The sequence below is a fragment of the Sinocyclocheilus grahami genome, unplaced genomic scaffold, assembly GCF_001515645.1.
Source record: "Sinocyclocheilus grahami isolate Dianchi unplaced genomic scaffold, SAMN03320097.WGS_v1.1 scaffold876.1, whole genome shotgun sequence".
In the NCBI taxonomy this organism is placed as follows: domain Eukaryota; kingdom Metazoa; phylum Chordata; class Actinopteri; order Cypriniformes; family Cyprinidae; genus Sinocyclocheilus; species Sinocyclocheilus grahami.
In genome coordinates, this window is record NW_015506055.1 from 742,149 (window position 1) to 763,316 (window position 21,168).

Sequence of the window (21,168 nt, forward strand, 5' to 3'; positions counted from 1 at the left end):
TCTTTGGTGTTTCCATGTTTTCTACAAAACAAAACCGGAAATCGAGGGGTTATGACGTCATTGGCAGGCGACACTATGGACACGCTCCGTGTCACTAGTTAAAATTGCTTATTTCTCTGGATTTAAACATTCTTCTAAACATTTGGGATAATGTAAGTACCCAAGTCCGCAAAATATATAACACTGTTCTAGTGGTTTTTGGATATTTTAATAAAAAAATCTTACATATTGTGCCTTTTAAGGATCAATCTTTCATAGAGGGATTCTGCTGCTCGCTTGCATGAAGAACAACCCTACAGATAGCATCCCTTTCCTTCAAGAGGGCAAAAATTGGAATGCGGCCTCTTTGTGTACACACACACACACACACACACACACAGCAAACATGGCTCAACAGGACACTGATTGACTGTCATGCCAAAGATCAAATTTCTCTCTCACTCTCACTGACAGCTTGGCAGAGGAGAATGTGAAACTGAAACTCAGATCAAGTTTAACTACCATGTGTATCTTATGCTAACTATGCAAATGCTTTTTCTCAATGCTGGACTGGCTATTTGACTCATTCTGTCTTTTTACTTAAAGTAAAAAATTTAGGATTTGAAAAATGTGTTTTTTGAACATTAAAGCATGCCAACATATTCTGTTACACCAAATACACAAAATAATGATCTTTAAAAAAGCGTCATATGACCCCTTTAAGGTTTTCCTTTTCTAGCCAGTGAAATGTTACTCTTCATATCTAGCTTTTTCCTGGAGTTTGATCTCCCTTCTCTAATCGTGTGTAGGCAGAGGGTGTGTCAATGTGTTTTAGCAGAATGTTTGTGTAGCAGAAATTAAGTTTGCACTTAATTATTGCAGTTGCTAATTTGTGCAAGGTGGGGTTGTGTAGTAAAAACAGCCATGGATGCACAATACACAAGTGCACACACGCACCAGCTCCAAGCGCTAAGTGAATGCATTATTTTGTGTGTGTGTTATGAGTGTGACTGTGTACTATTTAAGCCTTCCTTGAGATTACTTCAAATGAGATGTAAAGCTCTTGATGTATACTTTTAGAATTGTCAGGTATTTACGAAAGTCTTGTTAAGCCTTTAATGACTAACAGAAGCCTCATATTTGCATGAGGTATGAAGATGGACAGGTTATGTGGAAAAACACAGCACGTCACTGTCCAAGAGCATGATGGGAACGTCTGAATGAGTTGCAATTCTGCCTTTAGTTGTTCTCAGTGGTCTTGAGAGCTTTATACTGCTTTATTTCTCAAATCCTCCAAAATTCCCAGTTTGTAGATTAGTCGGGTTATGTATGTTGCACTTAATCTTTTAAACTTTTGTCAACCACTTTGTCTTGGTTCCTTTTGCTTTTAATTGCTCTGGGTAAATGCAACGTTTGCTTGTGTTATCAGCGCTGGCCAAAATGATATGAAAATTCGGCCATAAAGGGGCTATCTGTTCTATTCATACTGTAGCTAGAGTCTGACAAACAGTAACTGTTCATCCCTGGTCTGTTGTAACTCACTGTAGATTGACTTAAAGGGGTCAAATGACGTTGCTAAAAAGAACATTATTTGGTGTAATGAAATGTTTATGCGGTTTAAGGTTAAAAAAACACATTATTTTCCATATAATGTACATTATTTTTCCTCCTCTATGTCCCGCCTTTCTGAAACGCGTTGATTTTTACAAAGCTCATCGTTCTAAAAAAGCGAGGTGTGCTCTGATTGGCCAGATATCCAGTGCGTTGTGATTGGCCTAATACCTCAAGCGTGTGACGGAAATGTTAAGCCCCTTACAATACTGTGAAGCAGTGTCCCGGCGCGACGAGACAAAACCAATGAAGCCCATTACAAACGAGGCATTTGTTGCATCCAGTGGGGACATAATTACTGATTATAATTACTTATACTGTCTTTTTACGCGTTGTGTTGCGTATCGTGCAGTGTAAACATAAAACCATGTCTGCATTTGTGATCAGAGAAACAACAAGCCTACTCTACACTGCTCAAAACTCGCTTTTGAATCATCAGTGGCAAATTATTTAAATATAAAAAATGTACTTGCAGGCTGCGAGTCAGAAGCACCAGACTGTCCTTGCAATGTTGGAACTGGCCAACTTTATAGAAACAGCCTTTGTGCCACAGACGCGTTGTAGGCTACTGGTTCATCCTTCATAAAATGCGCAGCACACATCTGAATATTTGGGTTGAAGTGTTCTGGAACAGTGGAACTTAACCACTGATTTCTAGTCGTGTCCTCTTTTGGAAGGCCAAACAAAGTAGTTTCGCTTTCACAATGAAACACCACGACTCTACAACATGGCAGCGGCATCAACAGCAAGAATTAAAGTTACGCCGCCTTTTTTTGCCTGAACATTTGGTCGGCATTATGCAAATCTTCCCTCATCGTGACGTAGACAAATTATATGGTCTTTTTCACTTCCAAAAATGGTATACTACCATAAAATGTATGTCCAATACAGTTTTTCACCATATATAGTAGGGGAATTTACCGTTAACCATTTAACAGGATTTTACTGTAGCATTTTTACATTCTTTTACCGTTAAATTCATGGTCATTTTTTACAGTGTAATTTTAATATCAGAGAAATTGTATATCATGTTATTTTTGCTGAAAATGTAGCATATGTATCATTTTATAGCCATGTTTTTTTTTCGTGCAAGCTAATGAATAAAATATTTAACATTTTTTATTTGTCAATGCATGTTTATTTAGAATATACATTATTTGTTTTCTCCGTTTCTTATTGAAACAACCCAAAAGATGTTTATTCATAACGAATTATTACATCTAGGAAAAATGGTTTTACATTTAGTTAACACGAGTTAAAAATGGAAAACACAAAACTAATATAAAACTGTTAGATCCAAATCACATTCAGAGCTGATAAATACACATCTGTGAGTGCACATTGTTGAATTGTGTATATTAATACTGCAAGTTGACGTACCGACAACTAAACATTGCTTCATTCAGTGCCTACACTTTTAAAAGTGATTTAAAAATAAAAATTGTAAATAAAATAAATTTTTGTAGTGGGCTACATTTTAATAATAATAAAAAAAGTTTCATTGTTTCTAATTCAAAATTCCATGTTTAATTAAATGTTAATTGCTGTTTCTTTGCAATTGTTTGTGAAATTTGCTAGCAATTTATGTGTGAAATTGTTTATACACTTTTTTTTTCCAATATAAGAACAGCCCTTAACATTGTTTTTCATGTTGACTTGTGAGACATGTCGTCTTTGCATTTCTCGTACTCTCAAGTGAATAACATGAAGCACTCAAATCAGTTGTCGCGTCATAGTTGGTGGTTAGCCTTTACTGCTGTTGACTGATGCAGAGAGGGATAAGTTTACTAAACATCTGTAATGGTTCATTAAAGAATTCTTGTTTTTGCTAAACACAGGTGAATGTGGGAGCCCCTATAGCTGGCAGTGAGCAGGTGGTGTGTTTTTAGAGCAGGACAAACACTCTTCATTTGTTTTGTCATCTATCTCTCTGGTCATGTGAAATACCTTATCTGAAATGACTGCCATGGCTCACTTCCTGTATTTTCTCCAAACCAGTCTGACCAGCTGCTTAATCTACAAAACAAGCATACGCATGGATCAGCATGTTCACATATTACAACATAATTTGTGTGTCCTCTGTGTTGCCCTTGACATTGTAGTTTATTTTGTTTGTTGATAAAATACATTTCAATAATTTTTTCAATCTGTGCTTTAACAAGAAATATTAATAAATAATAAACCAATAATAAAACTTTCACAATGTAATTATCTTCTGAGTTTCTGTGGCTGGTGTGAGGTCTTTTGCTTTAGCTGTTGTAGCAAAAATTGGAGCCATTATTTCCTACAAAAAAGTAATTTAGAACATACTACCATTCTAAAGTTTGGTGTTGGTAAGATGTTTTAAACAAGTTTATGGTCACCAAGGCTGCAAAAATAGAGTGTAAAAAATATACTGAAAATTGTAATTTATTACAATTGCAAAGCTGAATTTTCAGAAGTCATTAGTCTTTAGTGCCACATGATTTCTTTCAGAAATCACACTAATATGCAGATTTGGTGCTCAAATATTTCGTCAATGAAAATGTTTGTGCTGCTAATTTTTTTGTAGAAACCGTGATGCCTCTTTTGAGGTTTGATATGACATTTTCTTTAATTCTGTTCTTTTGAGCTTTCTATTCGATTTAAAATGGAGATCTTTTGAAACGTTAGAAATGTCTTTACTGTCACTCTTGATAAATGTAACCTGTCGTTGCTGAATAAAAGTATTTTATTTATTTCTTTAAAAAAAAAAGAAATCCCACTGACCCCAAACCTCTGAATGGGCTAGATATGTAGGGAAATGAATCGAATGCCTACACCTGCATCTAATGCTGGATGTTTTTGATTAGAAATAATTCACTGTTTCCATTTCTCTCTCTAGTTTCAACAGTCTGTGTCAGCTGAACTGAAGTCTCTGGGCAGAAGCTCCTACACGCTGTGTGTGGACGGACCACTGCTTATCCGACAGGTGCTGCACCCCGAGGCCTCCAAAAAGGTAACACACTCCTTTCAAAATCTAAATACATTGTCATCCTTAAGTATTTCGATTTTAATCCACCTTTAACTACGGCTATTTAAACTGGAAAGGATTTTTCTGACATTTCTAAATTAGTCAGTTTGTGGTATACTCTGTTTAGCAGCAACATGTTATAATCTTCACAGGAATGCTGTGCTCCTCCATGGGACATTAAAGTGCCCTCAATCCATTTCCTACCTTTTCCCTCGTTTTTGCCCTTCCCTCAGGCTCCTCCAAAACATATTTTCTAGTGTGCATCTCCCTCATTTGTCTGTGCGTGTTTTGTTGTAGAATCTAGTCCTGCCAGAGTGCTTCTACACATTTGTGGACTTGAAGAAAGAGTTTCACAAATGCTGCCCAAATGCAGGCCCTGTCAAAGATCTCACTCTGACCTCCATGCTGGACTGTATCCTGCTTATGCTTTTGGTATTACTATTCAAGTTTTTTTTAAACTAACATCACTATTTTAGGACTCGTCATTCCCCGGTTTTATTTTCCTTGTTTATCACTTTTTTTTAATTTGCATTTACTGGTTCATGTGTAAAGTGTTTTCAGCTGTTTTAGTAGGAATGTGTGCATTCATGTGTGCGTATGTCTTGTATGAGGCCTTGACATTGTTGCCAGATGTGTGTATTCCAGCAGCGGTGGAGCAGGAGGCCGGACTGAGGGAGGTGAAGAACACGGTTCTGCTAATTCTACATCTCCTGGTTGAGCCTTACAGTGAGTCACTCATAGTGGATTGATCCGTGCAGTTTATGTATTGATAAAACCTTACAGATTTCGCTTTTGATATGCACAACTGATTACATGATCTCATAATAACTCTTTTCTTTGTAGATCACAAATTCTCCACTTTTGAGACTGTAAACTACAAGTTTGAATCCGGAGCATGGCATGTACTCAGTCATATGTCGTAGTCTGATTTTTATTTGTTGCAAACATCTGTGGGATTTCCCATTATAAGACTGTGGTCTTTACTATGCATAAAGCCCATAAGAATGTTGCTAAGCATGAGTGATTGTTACTTGTGTTGTCTGCATGTGCATGCCTTCCAGCAGTAAGACCGAAGCTGTGGACATTGAGACGGTCATCAGAGCTCGTGGGTTGCCATGGCAGTCGTCTGATCAGGACATCGCTCGCTTCTTCAAGGGCCTCAACATTGCCAAGTGAGATTACAGCTCAGTGTAACACTGAAAGGCACACTCACAATGACATGGTGCATGCACTCAGAAAAGACCCTTAAGTACACATTAACAGTGTAATGCAAAACTCTGTAAGACCTTAAAGGCAAATCCAGCCAAATGTCAAATCGGGACTTTCACTGGTGAAGTAGCTTTACTTGGAGTGTCCAAGCCGATTTATCATAACGAGCACATTTTAAAGGTTGCATGCTAAATGTGTTGTATCTCTACCTTTGTTTGATTTGTGTGTGTGTGTCTTTATATCAGAGGTGGCGTTGCGCTGTGTTTAAATGCTCAGGGCCGGAGGAACGGAGAAGCTCTGGTGCGCTTCATAAACTCTGAGCACAGAGACATGGCACTGGATCGACATAAACACCACATGGGCAACAGATACATTGAAGTGAGTTCACCATCTTAAAGGGGTCATATGATGCGATTTCAATTTTTCCTTTTCTCCTTGAAGTGTTACAAGCTCTTGGTGCATAAAGAAGATCTGTAAAGTTGCAAAGACTAAAGTCTCAAAGACTAAAAAGTCTCAAGAGATATTCTTTATAAAATTTTAAGAGTCAACCACGCCTACCTAAAACGGAACACGCCCCCACATATCTACGTCACGATGTGGGAAGATTTGCATAACGCCGCCCAAATGTTCACGCAAATAAAGAAGGCATAACTTTGATTCTCGCTCTAGTATTGTTGCTGCCGCCATGTCGTGAAGACGCTGGGTTTTGTTGTGAAAGCGAAACTACTTTGTTTGGCCTTCCAAAAGAGGATGATATCCGCTTCGTCATGCCTAGAGCTGATCCATGCTGGTCGCTGAGGAAATACATCAACTTCGCGCTGTGGATCACCGGATCAGCTTTCACCGTGGACGAAGCAGAGTCCAGCCCGGGGTCGTCACATTTGGTTGCCGCAAGCCCGCCGGACGCTCCTTCGTCGAATCTGCCAGCTGTCGCTCACTCACGGCCGCCGTGTGTGATGCTGTGTGTTTCGTTGTGAAAGTGAAACTACTTTGTTTGGCCTTCCAAAAGAGGATGATATCCGCTTCGTCATGCCTAGAGCTGATCCATGCTGGTCGCTGAGGAAATACATCAACTTCGCGCTGTGGATCACCGGATCAGCTTTCACCGTGGACGAAGCAGAGTCCGCGATGCAATGCGTAAAAAGACAGTATAAGTCATTATAATCCGTAATTATGTCCCCACTGGATGCAACAAATGCCTAGTTTGTAGTGGGTTTTAATATTTTTGTCTCGTCGCTCCGGCCGGACAGGGAATCACAGTATGGTAGGAGCGTAACATTTCCGTCACACGCTTGAGGTATTCGGCCAATCACAACACACTGGATAGCTGGCCAATCAGAGCACACCTCGCTTTTCAGACTGATGAGCGTTGTAAAAATCGAGGCGTTACAGAAAGTCTGGGCATATAGGAGAAACAATAATCTACAGTATGTGGAAAATGTTTTTTTTTTAACCTTAAACCGCATAAACACATTTCATTACACCAAATACACAAAATAATGTTCTTTTTAGCAACATCATATGACCCCTTTAAGGCATCCAAACCAAGCTTTATTTTACTTTTGTTCATCTCAAAAATGCATTATGCAAGAATACTCTCTTTTAATCTGAGACAGTTCTGATTCTTATATGTTGGAAATATTAAATGTATACTAGGCTTGTGAGAAACTACATATAACCTACTAGTATTTGAGTTGTCTGATGATGGATTTAGAGACACCACTTTTCGGAGAGTTTACTTTGACAGTCTAACAGCATGCTAAAGCACAGCTTACTAAAGAAGCTGCATCTCTGACTTTATTTTCATTAAAGTATTGTCGTTTAAAATGTCAAAGCTAAAATCTGGAGAAAAAAAAAATCATAATCAACTTCAGTAATTAACAAATCAACTATCTTGACCCATCCCTAATTTACACAATGTGAATAATAAATACAGTTTTGATCAAAGGCATGCGGCCCACTCTTATGGCACTCTGTATTTATTTTTGTTTCAGGTGTATAAAGCGACTGGGGAGGAATTTCTAAAGATTGCAGGAGGTGAGACATTTACATGAAGTCTTCATTTGTAATATGAGCAGACACTTTTCATTTGTAGAGTAAATCTCCATCCGCTATTGCCAGGTGTGTGTGTGCCCCCCCCCCCTCCCCCGTGGGAATGAAAGACTCTTTGTGAGTCTCTTCCCCTTGCTGATTCATGCAGAGCAGGTAGAGGGGGAAACTCTATTCCCCTTCCCTCCTGCCCCTCGCTCTGGCCAGGCCACAGAGAAAGAGAGCCGTTCCCTCAGGGAGGAAGATGGGTCAGCAGCCTCTGAAAAGCCTCACACACAGCAGGTGTAAAAGAACAGCAGCCTGCCGAGATATCATTTCAGTGCATGTGGTTGTTTCTGCTGAACTGTTTCAAAGCAGAGGCTTTCTGACATTATTACCACTAAAACCGCTAAAATTCCTCATCTTTTCACAGGCACATCCAATGAGGTAGCTCAGTTTCTTTCAAAGGAGAACCAAGTTATAATCCGAATGCGTGGGCTTCCATTCACTGCTACCTCTCAAGATGTTCTGGGCTTCCTGGGCCCGGACAGCCCAGTGACTGATGGGACGGAGGGGCTTCTGTTTGTGAAGTACCCAGACGGACGTCCCACAGGCGATGCGTTTGTTCTCTTTGCCTGTGAGGAATATGCCCAGAATGCCCTGAAGAAGCACAAACAGATCCTGGGCAAGAGATATATTGAGCTGTTCCGCAGTACTGCAGCTGAGGTCCAACAGGTACAGATGATTTATATTTAACCCTCAGAGACCCAAGCACTGGTATTTATGATGTGGTTTTTTTTTTCACCCTTTTGCTTTTCTTTAGGAAGCTGTTATAAAAATCTATTTTGTTTTTCATCTGTGAATATGGCAAAATTGCAAAAATATATTTCAGCCATTAAGGATTCAGTAATGAAATGTTATGTTACTTGTTACGTTAAAAACTGTAATAAATATTCATATCAAAGCGTATAGTAGTACTATGATGTATTCATTTGAATAGCCCTTGATGTATTGTTGTATTTGTATTGTTATATCAATGAGACAATGACAAAAGCTCAGTTGAGGAAAAAAAAAAAAGATATCTTTTTTTTTTTTTTGTACCATTCCTTGAAATTCAGGGTCCATTTTGTGAGATGCATAACTAATAATTTTGGTAACACTTTAGATTAGGGAACACATTCACGATTACCTAAGTTTTTCCTCAAACTCCTAATTTACTGCTTTTTAATAATTAGTAAGGTAGTTGTTAAGTTTAGGTAAAGTGACGTGGTATTGAAGGTGGGAGAGAGCGCTGTACATTCACTCCCCCCACCTACAATCCCTGCCGGTACGAGACTCGAACCCACAACCTTTGGGTTATTTTGTTCTCTTTGCCTGTGAGGAATATGCCCAGAATGCCCTGAAGAAGCACAAACAGATCCTGGGCAAGAGATATATTGAGCTGTTCCGCAGTACTGCAGCTGAGGTCCAACAGGTACAGATGATTTATATTTAACCCTCAGAGACCCAAGCACTGGTATTTATGATGTGGTTTTTTTTTTCACCCTTTTGCTTTTCTTTAGGAAGCTGTTATAAAAATCTATTTTGTTTTTCATCTGTGAATATGGCAAAATTGCAAAAATATATTTCAGCCATTAAGGATTCAGTAATGAAATGTTATGTTACTTGTTACGTTAAAAACTGTAATAAATATTCATATCAAAGCGTATAGTAGTACTATGATGTATTCATTTGAATAGCCCTTGATGTATTGTTGTATTTGTATTGTTATATCAATGAGACAATGACAAAAGCTCAGTTGAGGAAAAAAAAAAAAGATATCTTTTTTTTTTTTTTGTACCATTCCTTGAAATTCAGGGTCCATTTTGTGAGATGCATAACTAATAATTTTGGTAACACTTTAGATTAGGGAACACATTCACGATTACCTAAGTTTTTCCTCAAACTCCTAATTTACTGCTTTTTAATAATTAGTAAGGTAGTTGTTAAGTTTAGGTAAAGTGACGTGGTATTGAAGGTGGGAGAGAGCGCTGTACATTCACTCCCCCCACCTACAATCCCTGCCGGTACGAGACTCGAACCCACAACCTTTGGGTTATGAGTCCGACTCTCTAACCATTAGGCCACGACTTCCCCTAATGGTTAGAGAGGTATGGGTTATTGGATTAAGGGATCTAAAATATGGTCATGCAGAATAAGGCATTAATATGTGATAAACAGCCAATATGCTTGTAATATGCATGCTAATAAGCAACTAGTTAATAGTGAGAATTGGTCTTGAAAATAAAGTATTACACCGAGATGTTTTTGACCCCTAATGCCCGGTGTTGCATTTTTGATTAGAAAAATGACATGTAAGCTTTTTCCCATCATTAGACACTGGAAATAAAAGAAAAATTAGATGCCAAAACTTGCTTGTTTAGTAAAAATGAGCAACATAACCCGTATGAGACATATGTCATATGTTATGTGTAGTTTTTGTCCACGCTTAGTGAAAATTTATTTTATTTAATTGCTTTTCACAAACGTTGCAGTTCTGCTATTGTGGGTTAATCAGAGCAAATAGCTCTGTGTACTTTTGTATGAAACCAGCATCTTGTATTTTATTGCCATTTTCTTGATCTTTTGTATCTTCAAACTAGGTTTTGAATCGCTACATGTCCACTCCATTGATCTCCACACTTCCTCCTCCGCCTCCGATGGTATCTGTGCCTGTGTTAGCCACGCCACCCTTCATCACCACCGGCAGCATGCGAGACTGCATCAGGCTAAGAGGTCTGCCGTACACCGCCGCCATCGAGGACATCCTGGAGTTTATGGGCGAACACACCATTGATATCAAACCACATGGGGTGCACATGGTCCTTAACCAACAGGTGACTTGTAACTCCATGAAACGAGAAACATCAGGGGTTTCTGGAATGACACTTTGACCCACCTTTTCTCGGCTCATCTTTATAGGGTCGACCCTCTGGTGATGCCTTCATTCAGATGAAGTCAGCTGACCGTGCATTTATGGTGGCTCAGAAGTGCCACAAGAAGATGATGAAGGACCGTTACGTGGAGGTGTTCCAGTGCTCCACTGAGGAGATGAGCTTTGTGCTGATGGGGGGAACGCTTAACCGCAGCGGCCTCTCGCCACCTCCTTGCAAACTGCCCTGTAAGAGACTGTCTGGTACTTTATGGAGCTTTTTAAATGCCAAATGCTTGTTGGAAACCACATGATAAGATGAACTGCACTGTTAATTTGAGTTAGTATTTAGCGTGAGCCAGCAGCTGTAATCTGTTCCTGTTCAAGAGATGCTGATCTGCGTGTAATGTTCCAGTCCGCACTCTTCTGCTCCTATCAGCTGGTCCGTTTGAGATTAGATTTCAGCTTATCTACAAGAAAGCGGTGTGATCACCTCTGTCACAGATCTAAAGGTGCAACATTTTGGCATTTAAGAAAGAGCAAGCCTGTAGCGGCACTAAAGGAAGGCCTGTTTACTCTGTGATTTGATCTGGTTGTTTGACCTTGGCTTGAGAATGGGCCGTATGTGCTCGCACTACATCAGAGAAGACGGTAGCTGTCCCTGTGCCAGTTAAGCTAAGTATACATGACATTCACACACTCCTGCAAGGTCAGCTGTGTGTGTGGGTGAGAGAGATTTAGCATGCCCACTTGGTGAAAATGTCCTTTTAATAAAGCACTTTGTCATGTCTTTCTCAGGTCTCTCTCCACCAACATATGCTGCATTTATGCTTGTACCAGCTATGCTTCCCACTGAGGCAGCGTTGTATCAGCCCCCCCTGCTGGCCACTCCAAGAACTCCACAGGCCCCAGCACATAACCCTGCACCTGCTTTAGCCTACTACTCTCCACAGCTTTACATGAACATGAACATGAGCTACACCACCTACTACCCCAGGTACAATGAGAAGAGATTTACCTTGGTCTAAATTTAATTTTTCACATTCCACCTGGTTAAATGGTTTTGTTGTCTGTGGCACATAGTGGAGGTAAAATTTGCTGTGCAATTTATTAATTAAACATTAGCATATTTATCATTACCATTAAAAAAAAAAAAAGATAAACACCAATGTTCAGTATATGTGTATTAGCAGTAGTAGTAATAATAATAACAATAACTATGATTTCAGCAAGTAATATACACTACCGTTCAAGGTGTCAGAATTTCAATCTATTTCGAATAAATACTGTTATTTTGAACTTTGTTCATCAAATAATCCTGTGGAAAATATCTCAATTTCCACAAAAATATTGGTAATTTGATGATAAATGTTTCTTGAGCACCAAATCAGCATAATAGAATGATTTCTGAAGGATCATGTGACACTGAAGACTTGAGTAATGGCTGCTGAAAATTCAGCTTTGCCATCACATTAATAAAATTATTTTTTAAATATATTAAAATAGCAAATATTTATTTTAAACTGTAATATATTTTACAATATTACTGTTTTTACTGTATTTTTTTTAGCAATTCGATGCTCCGGCCACGAATTCAGTCTTTGGTGACCATGAGAGTTCTTTCAAAAACATTTTTAGATTTACAAATCCCAAACTTTTGAATAATGGTTTACTTCGTAAATCTAATTGAAACTTGGTCAGTCAGCTTGCTTTAAATGTAGCTCCTCCATTCAGAATGTATAATGCATGTTATACTATAATTTAATACATCTGTTTTGGAAAACTTTTTTTTCCCCCTCTCAAACTCATCTCGTCTCTCTCTGTTGACTAGTCCACCAGTCTCTCCCTCCACGATGAGTTATTTTGCGGCCCCGCCGGGTTCAGTAGCAGCAGCTGTGGCCGCCCAGCAGGCCCCTGCCATCCTCCCCCCTCAGCCCGGGGCACTGGTGCGAATGCAGGGTCTGCCGTACAACGCTGGGGTCAAAGACATCCTCAGCTTCTTTCAGGGATATCAGGTATCCCCTCATTTCACTACTCACTCACTCATTCAGGTTCTCAAGTTCAAAAACAAGTGAAAAAAAGTAGGGTTTCCTTAGCAGTGCACCCCTCACCTGAGACTTTATCAGGACCCTGGTTCTATTGGATAAACAGCACACATCTTAAAAAGTTTCTATGTAGTGTTTTATGCTGAATCACAGTGTACATTTTGTCCTCTCATTAGCTGACAGCTGATTAGGCGGAGACGTCAGAGGATGGTATGACACCAGCACTCAGAGGAGGAAAGAGGGTTGAGTTAGATGGAAATGAGTGATGCTTTGTTTTGGGCACGGGTGTGTGTGTGCTTTCTCTCTCACAGTATATAAATACTAGGGCTGTGCGATATCGAAAAAAAAAAAGTGATACCTTGTTAAAAAATTCGATATGCGATACCATATTGCTTAAAGTGAGAAAAATCTATTTAAATTTATATTTTAAAATATTTAAAAATGAAAATTATATAACCAATTTGTTTCACATTCGTTCTTGGAAAAGAAAGAATCACTACAACTTCTGAAAGTGACCAGCAGTGTTTTAGCAGTACATAAAAAGTAATGTCACAAATCAGAAAATGTCATTTTAACATCAGTGTGAATGACACTAATTTTATATCATTGTGACTTTGCTTTCCACACACTTTAAGTACTTCTTCATATACCACAGCAAAAACTATAGCCTGAGAAAGTTCAAACATGATTAAAGGCAAGTGAACAGTCAGTAAAAAAAAAAGAAAGAAAAAGGGGGGGAAAAGAACAAATACACAATTTACAAGCATAGATCAAATAAACGGTAGTATTCAGATACAGAAATGTAATAATTAAGTGTAAAATAACACTGCATTGTGTTCACTGTATTCATTAAATTTAGATTAATCTTTGTTATAGCTGTTTTGTTGTTTGATTTAACATTAGTGACATATTCAGCAGCACGTAAATCCGACTGCACGGATCCAGTATATAGATACACAGCCGATTTATTTCTCATGCCTCGTCCAAATACCCACACTTGCGGTCTTTGCACTTGACCACTTGACCACTTATATGACGTATTTCCTGTATTTGGCCCAAGTGTTCAAGTGAACATGAAGTGATAAAAAGCAGTTGCAAAAATTGTACAAAATAAATATCACCACTACTCATCTTTGCACCAATAAAACGTCAAAACACTGTTTTTCTACCAAATTATATGTAATATCTAATTATTATATGAATATTTAACTTGCATTGGAAAGGTTTCCGTGACCTCTCGCGAGATCTCGGCAAAAAGTCTCACGATTTATTTCCAGAACATTATGCACGATGGGATACACTAAGCCTGGAATAGCGCTCCAGAGCGGTATTCGAGTCGAGATGGTGTGGATTTAGTGTGAGTTAAGGGCACTGCGCTCTGGCGTTTTTAAGACCTGGGACAGTCTTGCACACTTACTTCCTGTCGCGCACACGTGCTCTCAAGTGGTCAAGACCGCAAGTGTGAGTATTTGGACAAGGGGTCAGACTGAATTGGTTAAGTGTATGGGGCTGTCACGTGATGAACGAATGACTCGGAAAAACCTGAAGACTCCAAACAGGTGAACTATTTGACTAATTCCAGTACAGAACCTATAGGATGTTGCGCATGCGCGACTGAACAAATAACTCCCCGAGAAGACTCGTTCTTCCCGAGTCACATTAAAGATTCGTTCAAAATGAACAAATCGTTCAAGAACGACCCAACACTACTTTACAGCTCGTGCTTCGGATACTCCTGTAACAAAACTGGAGAATGTAACTCAGCAAATATAATTCTCAACGATGGATCAGTACCAACTGTTCATGATCCAACTTCATATCCAGAACACGTAAGGTACCGCACGTTATATTTGTGAATGTTTGCAAATTGCCTTTCTGAATGTGCTTGTTAGCACGATATTTAGCTAAAGCTACCATTAGTGCTGGGCGGTATACCGGTTCATACCGAATGGCAGTGTTTATTTTTGTTATGATATGAATTTTTAAAAAACCGCAATACGGTTTTTTGTCACTTAATGTATGTCACTTAAACAACGTTCGGAACGCGACATTGTTTGAGAGGTGTCCCCTTTTCACTGTTGCACTGTTGTGAGGGCACAGTTGAATGTGTTACTAAGCGTGAAAGTTCCGAAACTGAAGCTGTAGAACTAATAGAACGTGATCTCATCCACAATATCCACATTGACCGCCACAAATATCCACCGCATTTTAAAATCAACTTCTAAATGTCTGTTCAGTAGTCCCTATAACATGACCATTTTAATTTGTGGTGCTTCTAATCAAGTGATAAAAATCAGTTGCAAATGTTGTACAAAATAAATATCACCACTACTCATCTTTGCACCAATAAAACGTAAAAACACAATTTTTCTACCAAATTATATGTAATATCTAATTATTATATGAATATTTAACTTGCATTGGAAAGGTTTCCGTGACCTCTCGCGAGATCTCGGCAAAAAGTCTCACGATTTATTTCCAGAACATTATGCACGATGGGATACACTAAGCCTGGAATAGCGCTCCAGAGCGGTATTCGAGTCGAGATGGTGTGGATTTAGTGTGAGTTAAGGGCACTGCGCTCTGGCGTTTTTAAGACCTGGGACAGTCTTGCGCACTTACTTACTGCCGCGCGCACGCGCTCTCAAGTGGCCAAGACCGCAAGTGTGGGTGTGTGGACAAGGGGTCAGCTGTTTCCATTCATTTAGAACATAACCGACTGCGTTTACAAGAATGATCGTCGAGACGGGTACTATTGACATAATTCTGTGTGTATGTGTCTGTTCAAACATAAGGAGGAGGAGATGCGAAAGACGAATCAACTCGGTGTTTGCGCGCTGTTTGAAACACGTGTGTGTGTGTGTGTGTGTGTGTGTGTGTGTGTGTCAGACAGCAAGACAAGACGGCAAAGAGTTGTTTTCTGCAACTTATTGCTCTTAACTCTTTTTAACGTCAAGCAATTCTCTGCTATATGCGTCCAATTAAAACGTTGACATTTTGCAAGGGTTTGATTTAAGTAGCCTATTATTAAAATGATTCAGATATCGCACGCCGTTGCTATATGCATATCGCGATATTTACATGTGCGATATTTCGATATATCGTGCAGCCCTAATAAATACACAGCCATGGGATGAGATTTCCTAGATATTCTAGTTTGTTCTCTGTTGTGTGGTGGGCTTGCAGCATCCCTGCCCTCTCCTCTCCTCTAATGCGTGTGACACTGTGAGCTGTACGTCTAACACTGTTCACAAAGCGTAGCACAGTGGCGCGTGTGTGAAATGCAGAGTTCAGGCTTGACTTCTGGCTGAACCGATGAAATGGATCCAAGCCCAGTCCACCCTCCAAGTGTGCTTTTAACCTCTGATACAAAATGCACACTACGGGCCTCTGTGTGCGGGAAGTATTTCTTTTTTGGCAGGTGGTCTGGACCCCCTCTTTCTTTCTATACCATTCATGCTTGAACATCTTATGTGCAACCCTGTACGATGCATACTTATTTCTGTTGTGCAGTGTATTGGGGTGGTGTGTTGTTTTAAATGAATGTTTGGACTGGTGTCACCTCTCAGGTTCTGATAAGGCACTGCGCTTCAGATCTGTTTGACGAGACTTTTAAATGAACTGCAAGACTTGATGAAATTGTCTTAATATTTCAGTGTGCTCAATACTCTTTCCTTCATTTGCTTACTTTTGACATTTTCAGACATTCTGTAGACATAGGGGTGTGAATATGTGATCTGACAATGATTTAAGAATTAGGATTTTATGATTCAAGTTTTTGCTGCTTAATATTTTTGTGGAAACCATGATATCCCAAACTTTTGAATGTTAGTAAGACTGATTGCTTAAATTGTTCTAAAGATTTCTATTTCAAATAAATAAGATAAATATTTTACATCCACTTTATTAAAAAAAAAAAAAAAGCACCTTTTTTTACACCCCTAGTAGAAATGCATCCTGCTGTAGCGTCACCTGTACATGTATGGACATGGTTTAGAGAAGTGCTGATTGTTGTGAGTGTAACGTGAGGCCTATGGCACTGACTGTGGCTCATTGTGCTGTAGTACGCTCCTGAAGACTACAGCAGCTTGCTCGGAGTGAGTGATCAGGGCCGGAGTCTCATTCAGCCTAAAGAGTGGCTTTGTCTGTAGGGGCAGCCTCTGCAGGTAAGCTCCCATGATGCCCCTGTGACCTGATCGCTTGTGCATGGACTAATACTCTAACTCCTCCCCTCACTTCCACTGCTCTGGGGTGACCTCCAATCAGAAGTGGAGTCCCGTATTACTCTCTTCTGTTTTTGTATCTCTGTAAATCTTCACTCTCTGCTTGTTGCCTAATTAGTCCCAGTATGCTTTATTGTTCCAAGTGCTGCTGTTAAAAGACGCTTTCAGTTGTAATGATGTTCTTTCTCTCCAGTCTGACTAATTGGTTTGGGCTTTGAATGTCTTGTTCTGGTAGCATTATTGTTCTTAACTTACTGCAAGTCTCCTGCCTACAAGGGTTTCTAATTATATACTCTCATTCATTTTCAGCTGATTTGATGATTAATCCAAACTCAAATCCTGTTTCTCTCCATAGCAATTCACTTCAGTGTGTATGCGTGCCTTATTCTAATACATGCCAGTGGTGAATGTTATGTTATGTGCCAGTGGATTTTATTTTACATGCCAGTGGTGATTTTTATTTATTTTTTTGTTTTGTTTTGTTGTATTTTTTTTTACATGCCAGTGGTGAGTTTTGTATTTTATAGTATTTTATTTTACATGCCAGCGGTGAATTTTATTTCTATTTATTTTTATATTTTTCTTTCTTTATTGTAATTTATTTTACATGCCAGCGGTGAATTTTATTTTATTTAATTTTGTCTTAGTTTATTTTTATTTTATTTTATTGTATTTTATTTTACATGCCAGTGTTTTTTTTAAAAAAAATTTTAATTTTATTTTATATTTATGATATTATATTTTACATGCCAGTGGTGAATTTTAGTTTACTTTTTTACTTTACACTGGAATATATAAAAAAAACATTGCTTACTTTTTTTCTTTCTTTTTCCTAATACATGCCAGGAATGTAATTTAATTTAAATGTTATGTATTTTATTTTTTATTTAATTTTAGTTTCCACTGGAATATATATAAAAAAAAAAGGTCTCTCTTTATTTATTTATTTATTTTTTGTGTGTAGCTCCAGGCGGACTCTGTGTTCATGCTGTGTAACTGGAGTGGTCAGTGTAGTGGGGAGGCGCTGGTGACCTTCCCCAGTGAGAAAGCAGCCAGACGGGCTATAGCCGAATGCTCCAATCTTCCCCTCTCCAGCCACCCCATCCGCCTGGTCTGCTGCGAGTGACCCCACACAGACCGCTACACCACCTGAGGGAGGACCGCACTTCACCTGTCTTTTGGCTTTCCAGACCATTGTCCTGTTGTTCTTGACACAAAGTAGGATGGGACCCGACACAGAAGCACTGTATATATCTTTATATACACGCGTTTAACCATCTCCGTAGCACTGCCTCACTGTGTGCGTGTAATTGAGATCAGTGGCATGCATGCTAAACTCTTCCTGTGGCTTTTGATGTCAAGATCTCTTCTGTCCTATTTCAAGACTTAAAGTAAACTTATAATATTGCAAGCCATCAGGTTATGGAACAAGAGATCTTCCTGTTGTTATAAACACAGCTGGGCAGTCCAGTTAGGCATTACACTAGGGAACCAAAGTGCAATGCAATACTTACTTGCCGTTCTGGATAAAGGAATATTTTGAAATAGTGAGATTGTAAGAAGCCAAATATATTCTTTAAGACTGTTATGCTACACATAGGATTAAAAAAGGGCATAATGGTTTTTCCCATTGTACCGCTGCACTGTTTGGACTTACAGCCTTCAGACTTATTCCTTATTTAATAGAGATCTGACCAAGTATGTACTCCATAGACTTGCATGAACTGATTTTTAATTTAGTCCATTTGAAAAGTTAATATTTTTTTTAAAATTTAAAGTAAAAGATGAGTTGTTTGTGTGATCTACGTTCATTAATGCTTGTTTATATGAATTGCATCGATAGAGGTGTGTATTCTGTTGCCCTCAGAGTCCTGTGAGAATGTGCAGTCTGAACTGTGCCGAGGTCTTACCTTGTTTTGGGCTTTATAATGTTTTGGAAATGCGGTCTACGCATGTTCTTTTCTACTGCTACCAGGCTGCTTGAATCATGACTACATTACCTGGAGTGCAATACAAGGCTGAATAAAATGTCACACCTCTCTAGTGAAAGAAGGGGCCTTTTTTTCCCCTCTGAAATGTTTATGTATGAGTGTATAAAATGTGACTCTTAGATGCAACAAATAAATTGATATTTCTCTGACATTGTCAAAGTAGACATGAGCTTTTTTGGACCAGGTTTGTGTTATGGAAATTTAAGAGCAGTGGTCCTCAACCTTCTTGACTCCAAGGTAACCAGTTGTCCACTACAATTTTGTGACTTTCCCCATTTTTCATCATTTACTGGATAAAGATTTTTTTTTTTACACTTAATGATTTCTGCTCATTAAATAATGCATGTGGATTTTAGTTTGCAGGTTTTACAGTGTTAGAAATGACACTTTTAAAATTAGACTAAACTACATAAAATATCCAGGTTCTCTGAGATGTCTAAAAAGGTAGGTTTGGGTTATTTTAATGTTATTTGGTTTTAAATATGCATCTAGAGGTCCCCTATTTGACCCTGGGTGAGAACCACTGATTTAGAGAAATCAATTTGTTCAACCTCCAATGAGTGATGGACATCTCTCTCTCTCTCTCTCTCTATATATATATATATATAAATAAACAAACACGAACACTCATTGTTTCGTTGTGGGTTAACTTAAACCAAAGTCGAACAACAGGAACCAAGTTGAAAACTTGGGACCTTTAAACTGAACTCCATCAGTTCAAGCATCCTCTGGGATGTGGCCAGTTCACTTTCAAATTCATCATTACCAGAAGCAGAACTGAAGTTGTTTTTCAGAATTTTGCTTAACCTTTGTACTAGTCAGTGCCCTCAGCTAATTAAGTAAATACGTAGAGTATATTTCAAACCGTTTAGGAGGCCTCAAATGTCAAACTTTTATAGAACAATGGCCAAATGAGAAAACTGATGACTTTATCCAACTGTAATGTTTATGAAATGTTATTCATAGGTGTGGGCGGTATGCTAGTAAGCACGATTAACCGGAAACGTTAGAAATTTGTCACCCGGTGGAGATTTTGGACTATCGTCTCTATCAAGGTTACATGCTCACGTGACGTCGCTGTGGTCACAAAGAGCAAGTGATTAAGTTAAATAAGTGATTTTAAGCCATTTAAATGCAATCGGCAGTGAAAGAGAACTCATTTAGCTAAATGCGCGTGCTGTCTGAGAGACTGTTTCAGAGTGCTGTCATAGAGGGACGCACATGTGAAGACCCTGCTTATAGAGCACCTAACCGTTATTTTTGCCACTTTATAGGCCTTGAACGGTTAAATATACACACACTTGTGTCAAATTACTTTAAAAAAGTTAATTAATTTCGGCCTTAAGTGAAAGCAAACAGCTAAAAAAAGAAAACACGTGTAACAGTATATTGGATCCCGGCAGCTCTTAAAGTGACAGCAGTCTAATATTCCTGCTGTCTGTCATTCATGTTAATCAGACAGCAAACGAGAGGAAGTCTCTCACTGCTCTTGATTAAATCACGTTTGTAACTTTAATAAGAAAAAATATATAATTTACACAGTGAGGAATATGTAGTTATACATTTTATTATACAATGCGTGTAGCATTTCTTATCGAGTTACTTTATTGTTTTGTACTGTTGCTTGTAATTAGTTTCTTATTTAATTGCTGACTGGTTACTTTAGTTTTTTTTTTTAGTTGTCACGCTGGTGACAATTATGAAATTTCTATGGTATCAAAAATGTATATAATAAAGACCTTATTTAAAGCAAAAATATCTATTTTGTTATATATATTGTTACTGTGAAATAAAATTTCTCGTATCATCATTTTGATCATATTGCCCACCCCTAGTTATTCATGTTCTATGAAGTATTCATTTTTACCCAGAAAGACCTGTAATACGTGATTTGGCAGTCACTAAACTATAATTGTTCCTTTATAATGTTAAATCAAGTCAATAATTCATAATTTAATCATCCCTGGAATAATAGTCATTATAGAAAACTCTTTCCCATCAGTAGTTACTTGAGGTAATAACATACTTTTAAAGAACTATTACAGTATGTAACTTCAAGGTACTAATATGAACCAGGGATAAGGTACAGCGATGTACATTTTAGTCCATTCACTAAACATTTCATTCTTGATGCATATCATAATCCAGAACACGACACAAAGAGAGACATTTGGGCATT

At 38.5% G+C, this 21,168-nt stretch overlaps 1 protein-coding gene across 1 annotated transcript in view; it reads left to right on the forward strand.

Annotated features, from left to right (window-relative positions):
* LOC107563457 (epithelial splicing regulatory protein 2-like) overlaps window positions 1–19,151 on the forward strand; it is a 25,084-nt gene extending 5,933 nt beyond the window's left edge. Inside the window, 13 exon segments of the mRNA XM_016248345.1 lie at window positions 4,454–4,567; window positions 4,880–4,994; window positions 5,213–5,308; window positions 5,426–5,480; window positions 5,644–5,754; window positions 6,037–6,169; window positions 7,786–7,828; window positions 8,253–8,554; window positions 10,462–10,695; window positions 10,781–10,979; window positions 11,529–11,727; window positions 12,562–12,745; window positions 17,963–19,151. Of these exon segments, the coding sequence (XP_016103831.1) occupies window positions 4,454–4,567; window positions 4,880–4,994; window positions 5,213–5,308; window positions 5,426–5,480; window positions 5,644–5,754; window positions 6,037–6,169; window positions 7,786–7,828; window positions 8,253–8,554; window positions 10,462–10,695; window positions 10,781–10,979; window positions 11,529–11,727; window positions 12,562–12,745; window positions 17,963–18,124 (1,947 nt within the window). The 3' untranslated portion in view covers window positions 18,125–19,151.
* The last annotated feature ends 2,017 nt before the right edge of the window (window positions 19,152–21,168 follow it).